At 40.6% G+C, this 13,106-nt stretch overlaps 1 protein-coding gene across 1 annotated transcript in view; it reads right to left on the bottom strand.

The window, feature by feature from the left end:
• Positions 1 to 473: 473 nt before the first annotated feature.
• Positions 474 to 13,106, bottom strand: part of LOC121369092 (metabotropic glutamate receptor 8-like) — a 76,956-nt gene continuing 64,323 nt past the window's right edge. Inside the window, exons 3-8 of the mRNA XM_041493942.1 lie at positions 10,415 to 10,705; positions 9,200 to 9,322; positions 6,720 to 6,929; positions 3,951 to 4,071; positions 2,439 to 3,360; positions 474 to 1,231 (exon numbers count right to left, since the gene is read on the bottom strand). Coding sequence (XP_041349876.1) covers positions 908 to 1,231; positions 2,439 to 3,360; positions 3,951 to 4,071; positions 6,720 to 6,929; positions 9,200 to 9,322; positions 10,415 to 10,705 — 1,991 coding nt within the window. The 3' untranslated portion in view covers positions 474 to 907. The remainder of the gene's footprint in view (positions 1,232 to 2,438; positions 3,361 to 3,950; positions 4,072 to 6,719; positions 6,930 to 9,199; positions 9,323 to 10,414; positions 10,706 to 13,106) is intronic.

The raw sequence follows: 13,106 nt of genomic DNA, 5'->3' as shown, positions 1-13,106 counted from the left end.
GTAAGCTGGAACGGGAGATAATTAAGTATGCTTATATAAAAATAATAGTGTACATGTTTATGCGACTCGATACATGTAATGACAGGCCCGTGGGAGGAAATTTTCATCACCGACAATTAATTAATTAATTAATTTCAACTTATTTTTGTGTTTATATCCAATTAAGGTTTAAGCACGCTGTCCTGGACACACACACACACACACACACACAACAAACACACACACACACAGACACACACACACACACACACACACACACACACACACACACACATACACAGACACCTCAACTATCTGTGCAGGACAGAGGGCTAATGGTTAGTTGTTAGTGGTTAGTGAGAGAGAAGTCGATGTAGTGGTCTTGTTCAAACTCGCTGTAGGTTGGAGCCGATACCGGGATATGAACCCAGTACCATCCAGTCTTACGTTCGATGGCTTAACCACTACTCCACTGAGGAATGGGATCACAATAGCAAACAAATCATTAATACCGATAATGGACAGAAAAGGAAAGGAATGTTTCTTTATTGACATAATGTTACATAATATTAGTTTGTTTATTAATAAAACAGTCTGTAGCAACACTTTCACAAACGTAATATAGCTGTATTTATGAACATAAATGGTTTACTAAACAAATGTTACATTCATGAGTATTTTTCCACGTTTCTGCGTTTGAACTTCTGAGCAATGATCATTTTGTTTCAGGGACTTTTGTGATTACACCCGTTTAGACCGCGTCCCATGATTCTATTTAAATAAATACTTTATTTTACCAAAAATAAAAAAATAAAAAAATAAAAATAATAATAATAATAATAACAAAAATAATAACCATTTATTAAAAAAAAAAAAAATTGATTTATAATCTGATATTAAAAAAGCTGTTGACGTCATATCCGTTATTTCAGGAAGCACAACTAGAGGGCGCTCGCATGGCCACGCCTTCGTCACATGACGAATTTTCCTCCACGCTGTCGGGGAAGATATTACTGTCCGTACACTGAATCTCTCGGTGGATACTTCCGTTCTGGGCGCCGTTCGAGCCGGCCTGTGCGCTGTAACTGCGGCTGGTTTTCGTCGTGGCAGTGATCTGAACGGAGGGCGCCGAGCCCTGTCTAACGTTTTTATGGGGCTGACACAAGACGATGTAGACCTTTGGAGCAAACAAACAGAAGAGGGCCACAGTTGAGCTGATGCTGACACACATACACAGAGACGTAACCTCGATCTGAAAGAGAAATAATTTTGTTTACCAACATGCACGATGTCAAATATTTGATAAATTAGACATACAGGTTTAGAGGAAGCCTGCTTATGGGTTTAGGAAGGTGCCAAAAAGTGTGTGTGTGTGTGGGGGGGGGGGGGGGGGAGCTCACAGACGTGTATATATATGTAAATACATGTATAAATATATTTTTACAAAAAACATCGCTGCTATGCCCACCCCTCGCTTCCTATGCCAGTGCTGCTACATTCTCCCTTAAGCAACTCTTTTTGTCCTGTAGGTAGTACTAAACCAAATAACTTCCGGCTGGGTCAACGTTCGAGGTGCACCCAACTTTTGATAGAGAAGTGAACACCACAAGTCCTGTGATTGGTTATAAATGTGAGTGTGTTGGTTGTAAAAAAATAATAGTTTTATCTGGGTAAAATATATTTGCAATTTTATTTCATCTAGTACCAATGTGTCAAGTAGCCTTGTGCTTGAAACATGTATGGGGTACCTGTAAAAAAAAGTACTCAAATTTTGTGCGAAACTAGGGTAGTCATAGACGCTACCCGTTATCTCAGAAACGAGCAGCTTGACCCCCATTTTTTTCTGATTCACTTTAAGTGTAAGGGGTGGTAGTATTTATATCCGTGGCGTTTATGTCGGTTGATACGTTGCAGGTAGGAGTTTTAGCCACATATGTTACTATTGTCGTCTATGGGATTTGATTTGGTAGTATACACCCTGCAACCATTTTTTCCTCACAGGATAAAGCTGATATCCTATGTCATTAACTAGTTATTCTCTATATATGCATTTTCCCAGACAGGGCAGCACATACAACGGCCTTTGATATATCAGTCATGGAGAAATGCTTGGGACAAGGAAAATCCAATCAGATAATGGACCCATCAAGGGGCTTCGATTCTAGAACAAAAGCACCCCAGACGACCGCTCTACCGATTGACCTAGATCCCGCATCTACTCAACGAGCTACAAGGCAATACCGTTTATCTTGCACGAGTGAATTGATGTTGTCCTTCTCGAGCCTTTGGCGAGGAAAGGACAACATCAGTTCACGAGTGCAAGTTTAACGGTATTGCCGAGTAGCGAGTTGGGTATTCTATTTATTACCCATTATCAATCTTTATCATTTTGTGGAACATTTTCAAACGTTACTGTTATTGAAAACAAGTTTGCAAGTTGAGAACAAAAGAAAAATTACCTTGTAATCGTGGTTAGCTCCAAAATAAATAGGAATGAACGCCAGCCACACAATACACGTACTGTACATGGTAAAAGCAATATATTTGGCTTCATTAAAGTTCTGCGGAATTTTCCGAGTCTTGAAAGCGTAAACTGTGCATAGAACTATCAAAAGCATATTATAAAACAAAGAAATCATTGTGGCAATTTGACTGGATCGACACTTTAACACCAAGTAGTCCTTCTGATACGACACGTGCTTTATGGATGGGGTTTCGAAGCCCAGCCACGTCAGTCCTCCCACTATCTGCACGGACACAAGACACAGGCACAGGAAGATCTGAGATCTCGGACTAGTATAGCCCGGCCTCTTCACCATAGCCTTGATGCCGCTGTTAAATATGCGATAAATCCTGTTAGTCTTTGTCAGCAGGGCGGCGTATATGAAACACAGCGACACTCCTAACCCGAGTCTTTGCAGGGCACAGAAGATGATGTTGGGCTTCGCCAACATGGCAAGAGAGGTCCCGTAGGACAGCAGAATCCCCAACAGCAGAAGGTAACACAGTTCTCTCCCAGAGGCCATTATCACTGGCGTCCTGTTGAAGGCGAGGAAGATGATAAACACGGAGCACGTGCAGAGCGTCCCGAAGACCGAGAACGCTGCTGGAAGGATGAACCAGAGGCTGTGCGGTCTGAGATAGAGCTCGGGCAGCTTGGCGCACATGGTCTTGTTGACGCTGGGACGCGAGCCTTTCGGGCAGGCTCTGCACTGGAACTCGTTCTCCAGGAACTCGCTGGCCGCGCACGGCACGCACATCCAACAGCAGGACGACATGTTGTTCTTGGACTCCCCGTTCCTGCACGGCTCGCTGCACACGGACTTCGGAGCCTGTCTGCTGCCGTTCTTCCACAGCATAGCGCTGGTGTTGATGGATAACCTGTTAAATAAATTAATAAAATAAAATAAAATATAATAAAATATAATAAAATGAAATAAAATGAAATGAAATAGAAAAATAAAATAACTTCGGTGAAACATTTAAAGTAATTATCCGAATATTCTATTCTGTTCTAGGCATATCCCTTTTGCCACATGATAACTCATGACACATTCGTTGAAAACGAAACACTCGATGCCGATGGGGTAAATGTGCCTATAACAAAGTATGATTGTATGCAATATGCTTCCATGCTGTCTATTCATACACCCATCCACGCACTCCTTCTTCATCCTTTCCATTCATTCATTCATTCATCCATCAATCCATCCAATCCATCCACAGACGCACCCACCCAATTTCCTTCCATAGATGCACCCGCCCAATGTCCATTCTTAGACGCACCCGCCCAATTTCCATCCAAATACACCCGCCCACTGTTCGGGCATAGAGGCACCCATCCACTGTTCGGGCATAGAGGCAATCGCCCAATTTCCATCCATAGACGCACCCGCCCAAGTTCCATCCATCCATCCATCCATCCATTCATCCAATCACTCATGCATCCACACATATTCATGTTTAAATACCTGTGTTCCCAGTCACCAATCTTGATATATTTGCCCGTGTCTAAAATCTGATATTGATAAATGTCATATCGACCCACAGCGTCACCGACTCCGTCGAATTTCACCTTGTTACCACCAGCGCCTGTAACAACAACAAAAATATAACACACGTGTATGAGAAATAGTATAAAATGCTAAAATACACCGCTATACAAAACCGGCAAAATATTACAAGCATCCAGTTTTAAAGCTGCATTTGATTTTATTATATTAATAGTATGCATTTTTGACAGCATTAAGTGATACATCAAGCAGATTTGGACATTGAAATGTGTTATTAACAGACGTTGAATTAAATTAATAATACAAGAGAAGATACGTGTTTAACAGTTGCTATGATAAAATGTCTTTTTTTCTTTTCTTTTTTCTTTACGTTTTTTTTTTCATTTCATTTCAACTTATTTTTGTGCTTATATCCAATTAAGGTTCAAGCACGCTGTCCTGGGCATGCACCTCAGCTATCTGGGCTGTATGTCCAGGACTGTGGGTTAGTAGTTTGTTGTTAGTGGTTAGTGAGAGAGAAGAGGGTGTAGTGTTCTTACACCTACCCATTGAGTCGTTAAAACTCGCTCTGGGTGGGAGCCGGTACCGGGCTGCTAACCCTATATCTACTAGCCTTATGCTCGATGGCTTAATCACGACACCACCGATGCCTGTCTTCACGTTTTTATTATTAATCAATGATGTTAAGGGAGGTAACTTTTGCTAAGGTAAAAGGGAGACATCAAGGGAAATAACACCGTGTGGTAAAGGCTGTACTATGAATTGCAACTTCGAAATTCCAATATAAGAGTTTCTAAAAATGTTTGTTTTGTTTATCGACAACATTATTAGTGCACACGTGGCATGTTTTTCTGGTGCAGTGTCCTTTCATAGACTCAGATATTTGAAATTTAATTATTACATATCAAGACGTGTTCACGCCTAGATTTTACAAGTCTTCACCATTCATCCGCGACTGTACAAAGAAAGTGGACCCTACTATTTTACAAAGTAACATCGATTTCGCCTGAGACAATTGACAAGACGAAGTTAAGTCGATAAAATATTTATTTTTTAATCAATCCAACCGGTCTGTGACTCTTCCTGGTTTAAAGCGATTATAAATATAACCAGTTTTGCTGTTTGTCTTTTTTTTGTCTTTTTTTTTTTCAATGTTTGTTTGTCTGTCTGTCTGGGTTTTTTTTGTTTGTTTGTCTGTTTGTTCTTGTTGTTAAAATGACGCGAATACTAAAGATTTACGATGGCGAAAAAACACTATAGTTAGCTTTATTTTTTATTTTTTTCTACCCATAAGCTGTATGCAACTGTGAATACATTTTCACGTTATTCATATTTATATCGTTATCTAGAATTTTACAAGCTCTACCCTTGCAACCTACCTGTGTAACCCGGTTTCGTCCATTCATACCTCTATATACTGACATACCCATGTAATGACCATGTTATTATTCTATCACATCACTGTGTCTTCACTGCCACTCAATATACTGTTCCTAATGTTTTCTGTTACATTTGAACATACAATACCTATTTTGAACACTAAACATTGTCGAAATCCTTTCTCTTTAATTTTGAAAATGGAAACTCTTTTAGACACAGATACTATTAATTAAGAAATAAGACTCAACATTGATTAAAAACCATTTCTGTCGTCCATAAACCTACGTATATGTTAAGATTTATTATGACAAACTAGCTAGCTGCTGTTCGAAAAACAATGTAACTAGATTCCAGGCTTAAAAAACCTTATACCGGTCAGATTTCTAATAAAGGACAGCATAATACGAAGTCGATTTCGTACTGTTACTCGTATTCAGTATGAAATATAACGCTGATATTTGACTTGTTTTCGGTAGATGGATAATCTTTTTTTTCTTACAGGTAAATAGTACTCAGTAGTACACGTGTACTGATATATTATTTTCATTAATAAATATGCTGGTTTTTTAAGGCGCAGGTGCGTGAAGTTTAGCGTGGGGAGGGAAGTTTTGGAGTGTTGCGAGCGAAATTTATTGGGGGTCGCGTCATGCTCCTCTGAAAATATATTGACAAAAAAATATGCTTGACCCCTGAACACAACCCCCTGCAAACGCGTCTGTCTTAACAATATATTTCGGATAAATTGTAGTATAATAATAATGCTGATATCTAAATTCAGTCAGTCGCCGGTGGACCCATTAGGCTATTTCTCGTTCCAGCATGTGCACCACGACTGGTATATCAAAGACCGTGGTATGTGCTATCCTGCCTTTGGGATGGTGCATACAAAATATCTCTTGCTACTAATAGAAAACTTTAGTGGGTTACCTCTCTAAGACTATACGTCAGAATTACAAAATGTTTGACATCCAATAGCCGATAATTAATAAATCAATGTGCTCTAGTGGTGTCGTTAACAAAACAAACTTTAAACTAAATTATGTCAGTAAAGATTATTGCACAGTAGAGCTTAAAATAAGACAAAGCCTCTTACCAAGTTGAAATGTGTAAAGCGCTCGCCTGATGCGCGGTCAGTCTAAAATCGATCAACGCCTGTGGGATGGTGCATACAAAAGATCCCTTGCTACTAATGGAAACATGTAGCGGGTTTCCTATCTAAGACTATATTTCAAAATTACCAAATGTTTGACATCTAATAGCCGATGATTAATAAATCAATGTACTCTAGTGGTGTCGTTAACAAAGACCTTTAACATTTTTTTTTATGACGGATTCTTATATTCTTACCTGTGAAAGACACATTTCTGATATACTCGAGTAAATCTTTTCCCGCGAGGTCTTTGAGATGTTTGCAGTGTCTGAAGTTTGAACTTTTGGGGCACCTGTCGACGAGCATGTTGTGGATGGCGTGGGCCAAGGCGTACACGGAGTCGATGACGAACTGAACCAGGCCTTCCTGCTCGTACCCTACCACGGCGTCATGCAGAGACTCTCTACCTGGAAAACAAAGGCAATTTCAAATAACAGAACATTTAATATTTTTAAAATACCCGCACAAAGTAAAGTCAAAAGCAACATGGAATTAAAAAAATATATATATACACGCTAACCCTGCACCCCCCCCCCCCCCCCCACCAAAAGAAAAGAAAAAAGAAAGAAAAGAAAGAAAAGAAAAAACAAAAACGTATGTACCATGAGTTACTGCTCCCAGAAGTCAAGTGTTTTCCCGTTATGAGGACTGCCACTTCTAAGGATTAAATGAATGAAAGAATGAATGAATGAATCAGTGTCTAACGACACCCCAGCACAAAAAAATACATCGGCTATTGCATGTCAAACTATGGTAAAGGCAAAACGTAGTGTCAAATGATTACGTATCCTGTCTGATTCGCCTGTAGAACGTCTGCCTCTCCCAAGTCCGGTTATACAAACCTAACCGTGCACAAGACAAATCCCACTAAAACAGTTTTGTTGATAGGCACTCATGGATCACTATCCAAACAGGTTTTCGTATGGATCATTTGACTTAAAGTATACACTGTACATTCCTTTTCAGTTAAAGCATGCTTCCACAAGAAGTTCTGCAAACATTTAAACAGCTAGCGCTGGATATACCACTAGCTATGTTATTTTATTTATGCATGGCCTCGCACCCATTATTCAGTGTTTTACCAAAATATTAACAACATGTGGAATGTACTGAGTTTTTGGCTATTCGGGTCAAATTATTTTATTTTTATTTTGTTGGGCTATTTAGTTGATCAACGGCTTTTCGAAATGTATACTGAGAGCAATAAATTAGGGAGCATTTACTATTTCAGTCACTATTAGCGTCGCAATGTCTGTATGAAGTACAAATATGTAATGTGGGATTGAATTCAGTAGGGTGTATGCTACCAAATCAAATCCCACAGACGACAATAGTAACATATGTGGCTAAAACTCCTACCTGCAGTGTATCAATCGACATAAACGCTACGGATATAAATACTACCACGCCTCACCCTTAAAGTGAACCAGAAAACAATTGGGGGTCAAGCTGCTAATTTCTGAGATAACGGCTAGCGCCTATGACTACCATAGTTCCGCACAAAATTCGAGTACTTTTTTTTATATATGTACTCAACAAATGTTTCAAGCACAAGGCTACTTGACACAGTGGTATTAGATGAAATAAAATTGCATACATTTTTTTGCCCAGATAAAACAGGGTTTTTTTTACAACCAACACATTCACATTTATCACCAAACACAGCACTTGTGATGTTCACTTCTCTATCAAAAGTTCGGTGCACCTCGAAGTTTGACACAGCCGGAAGTTATTTGGTTTAGTACTACCAGTAATGTCAAATTGAATGTCAATAACACAGTTAAAGGTTTTGGTTGCAGTCATCTTATGTATTAGTGTTATTATGTCTTCCCATCAGTATAGTACGACATGGAATAACAAAAGGTGCTCAAAGAGTTTTAGTTTTCAGGAAATGGCATTGTCGCAACTGTCCGTCTAAAATTAGTGCATCTCAATGAATGATATGAAGAAACCATAACATACGCCTAAGGTTACTATTTAGTGTGTATGTTAGAAGTATGGTCATGTTTTGGATAACTGTTTTAAAAGGTTTGAAGTTGTAAACAGATTTTATATACGTTGTCGTGTACTCGAATTAACTGATTAATTTAAAATTGCATACGATAAAGCCAACAGTGTTTTTGAATCAAGCAAAAGTTCACTCATATATTTTTTATATTTGTGGTCACCGGATCACTAATAACTGGTGATATTAAAATAAGAATTTAGCAAACCTGCTGTCTGATTATTGAACACATATATAACGTTATTGCTTCTTTTCCCGTTTCTCTCTCTTCTCTCTCTCTCTCTCTCTCTCTCTCTCTCTCTCTCTCTCTCTCTCTCTCTCTCTCTCTCTCTCTCTCTCTCTCTCTCTCTCTCTCTCCCTCCCCTCCCCCTCCCCCCTCCCCCTCCCCCCCCCCCCCCTCTCTCTCTCTCTCTCTCTCTCTCTCTCTCTCTCTCTCTCTCTCTCTCTCTCTCTCTCTCTCTCTCTCTCTCTTTCTCTTTCAATAATATTTAGTTCTGTTCATATTTAAATTGAATAAATATATTATTGTTGTGACATGTATGTATTATGGAGAAGGCATAGTAGATTGTATAACTTGTGCCTAATCCATTTTTTAAAAGTAATACAATATGTTTCAATCAGTTAAAGTCATAGATACAGGTGTTTTACTTTAACATAAATGTTTAATATTACCTGTACACGACTTGCGGCCTGCTGTCCACTCACTGCTGCAGTTGAATATAGTTTCCCAGAATTCCTTAAACCATATATTATGCTGATGTCTTACATCAAGCTTCAAAAAGTAGTGATCAAATGCTGAAACGAGACAAACAGTAATTAGAGCATACTATCTAACATTGTCAATGCTTTGTCTTTTTGAAGCGAATAACAATATGATGGCTTTAACAAGCCTCTTAATGTGTGAAATGTAAAAGTGACAATAAAATAATAAACTGAATAGCCAGTTAGTTTAACAAATACGTCATGATAGCTAGGTTTAAGAATACGTCGTCATAGCTAGGTTTAAAAATACGTCATGATAGCTAGGGTTTAGAATACGTCGTTATAGGTATGTTTAAGAAAACACCGTGATAGCTAGGGTTAATAATGATGCATGACTACTAGATTGGAGAGTTCAGCATGGCAAATATTTTTTTTGAGAATATAGCGTGATAGCTAGGTTTAAGAATGTTCGCATGATGTGGAATGGGTTTCATACTGCTTCATGGTTGGTTTGGGAATACGTCATGGCAGCTAGGTTTGAGAATGTGTGAGCACATTTAATAATGGTGCACCATAGGTTAGAGAATGTGGCATAATAGTTAGGGGGCGGGACGTAGCCCAGTGGTACAGCGCTCACTTTATGCGCGGTCGGTCTGGGATCGATCCCCGTCGGTGCGCCCATTGGGCTATTTCTTGTTCCAGCCAGTGCACCACGACTGGTATATCAAAGGCCGTGGTATGTACTACCCTGTCTGTGGGATGGTGCATATAAAAGAGTAGCCCATGAAGTGGCGACAACGAGTTTTCTCTCTCAGTATCTGTGTGGTCCTTAACCATGTGTCTGACGCCATATAACCGTAAATAAAATGTGCTGAGTGCCTCGTTAAATAAAACATTTCTTTCTTTCTTTTTAATAGTTAGGCTTGACAATGTTAGATCATAGTTTTCTGTGAGATGATAGCTTTCTGCATCATGACACATTTAAGAATGAGCCACGGCACCTAGTTTCGAGAATGCGGCATATCTACTTTTGAGAATGCGTCATGATAGCTAGATTTGGGAATGGGACATGATAGCGTTACGATGTGTTTGGAAATAAATCTACTTTTGATAATGAGTCATCATAGCCAGGTTCGAGAATGCGTTATGGTAGGTAGCTAGGTGTGAGAATGAGCCACGTCTAACCTTTAACCCGCTGTCGTTTGGGAAGGATGGTGACGGCTCCCTCTGCGGCCACCTCCTGCTGAAACACGGGGTGGATCTTGGCGCCCCAGCTGTCGCTGGCGAGGAAGAACAGCTCCGACGTCCTGTTGATCTCCAGCAGGGCCTTGAGCAGACGCTTGCAGTTGTCCTCATTCACGAACATCACAACCACCTTCGCCGTGTTCTTGGGAACCAGGATTTCCTTGACGATATTACGGAATGTCGATTCGTCCGTCGATCGCGGGATTTTCAGCGACATCGATATACAAATTCCTAAGAAAATGGAAAGATAAAGAATGATACTTTTAATAGATGTGTTATCATATGAACGGCTAAGAGCGTTTTTGTAACGATTGAATGTACATATTGAACACATTTTCGAGTTTATAATTCATGAACCCAGAATTAACTAGGCCTAATGTATTTGATATTGTGTATAGACCTAGTTAATTTATGCATGTTTTGCCTTTTGATGTAAACGAATTTAAAGTTGAGCCCACAAGCAGGTATCGATCCCAGACCGACCGCATATTAGGCGAATGATTATTGCACCTTTACTTTAACGGATTTTAATAGTATGTTGATAAAGTTAACCTCAATAATAACCATAATAGTAGCGCAAAATATTTACAATGTGCTGATTAACATGTGTATAGGGGAGACAATCAGATAACTACCATTGGTGCAAATGTGTAGCATAGGAAAGACAACTGCGTAGAACTTTATTATACAGAATAGCACAGTTGTATCCCTTGGATCTAAATTCCAATTTAAGTAATTTGCCTGGTTAGGAGAACTCATTTGATTCAAAATGTTAGGGTAGTGTATTTCGGGACAAGATTCCCAGTCAATTTTACGTTTATCATAAGTATACACATAATTCATCCTCCATTACGGATGTTAGAACAGGATATTGCATCTTGAAACTTGACAATAGCTACCATCTTGAACAATAGAGAAAATTTCCTCTGACTATCCTTATTGTCATCACGAAATCAACACATAATTTCAAACAAATTACATCAATTTCCGAACTAATTTCCGATTGTATCAAACGTATAATACGTGAATTCTGATAGATATTGTTTCCAGTGACGCAACTAGCGGGAGGGTGCGAGGCTGAAAAATGCGATCAATTTCCCTTCTTATTTCAAAAGTATCCTTTTAGTCCAGAAAACCCTGTATTACTGTGTTCTGATTCTTGTTTACTGTCATACTAGATCACATTGATTTGTTAATCATCGGCTATTGGATGTCAAACATTTGGTAATTTTGCTATATAGTCTTAAAGAGAAAACCCGTTACATTTGTTTTATTAGTAACATGGGATGTTTTATATATACTCTTCAAAAAAAGAAACGCAAAAGGGTACAAATGGGTTATAACTCCGATTTTATGTTTCCTACCGGTTCATGCTTTGTGAATATAAGGTCATTGCATGTCCCAAACACATTCCCACGGTTACATTCGATAAAACGCAGCTACTGTACAATAAAGTTCCAAAATGTGAATATTCGCAAAAACGCAGCCACGTGCAAACCATGTCACCACTGCACGTGCGTTGTCTGCACGTGCAACATGAACACCGACAGTATAAAAGTGCAGGGTGTTCGCTTGCCTGGCCTCTGTATCTGGCCGACAGTTGACAATCCAGGACATGCCACGTCTCAGTGAACCGCAGAGAAACAATGCCATCGGCCGACTAGACGCAGGCGAATCCAGAACGGGCGTTGCCAGGGCATTCCATGTGTCCCCAAGCACCATGTCCAGACTGTGGGACCGTTACCAGCAACATGGATCAACACGTGACCTCCTAGATCCGGTCGACCACGGGTTACTACCCCCGGGCAGGACCGCTACATCCGGGTACGCCACCTTCGGGAACGATTGACTACTGCCACCTCCACAGCCGCAGCAATACCAGGTTTGCGCAGGATATCCGACCAGACCGTACGGAACTGCCTACGTGAGGTAGGAATTCGTGCCAGACGTCCAGTTCGAGGTGTCATCTTAACACCACAACACCGTCAACTCCGACTGCAGTGGTGCCAGATTCATCGACAATGGCCTCAACTGCGATGGAGACAGGTGTGGTTCAGTGACGAGTCCCGATTTCTGCTCCGACGTCATGATGGAAGATGTCGCGTGTATAGGCGTCGTGGTGAACGTTATGCGGCAAACTGCGTGCAGGAAGTGGACAGATTCGGCGGGGGGTAGTGTCATGGTGTGGGCAGCCATCTCACACACTGGCAGAACTGACCTGGTCCACGTGCAGGGCAACCTGAATGCACAGGGCTACATTGACCAGATCCTCCGGCCACACATCGTTCCAGTTATGGCCAACGCCAACGCAGTGTTCCAACATGACAACGCCCAGGCCTCACACAGCACGTCTCACAACGGCTTTCCTACAAAACAACAACATTAATGTCCTTCCTTGGCCATCGATATCACCGGATTTGAACCCAATTGAGCATCTATGGGACGAGTTGGACCGACGCCTCCGACAGCGACAACCACAGCCCCAGACCCTGCCCGAGCTGGCAGCAGCCTTGCAGGCCGAGTGGGCCACCATCCCCCGGGACTTCATCCGTACTCTGGTTGCTTCAATGGGCAGGCGGTGCCAGGCAGTTGTCAACACACGCGGAGGCCACACCCGGTATTGACTCCAGAT

This window comes from Gigantopelta aegis, chromosome 3, assembly GCF_016097555.1.
Source record: "Gigantopelta aegis isolate Gae_Host chromosome 3, Gae_host_genome, whole genome shotgun sequence".
Taxonomy (NCBI): Eukaryota; Metazoa; Mollusca; class Gastropoda; order Neomphalida; family Peltospiridae; genus Gigantopelta; species Gigantopelta aegis.
This window is presented reverse-complemented; position numbering and strand designations above follow the sequence as displayed.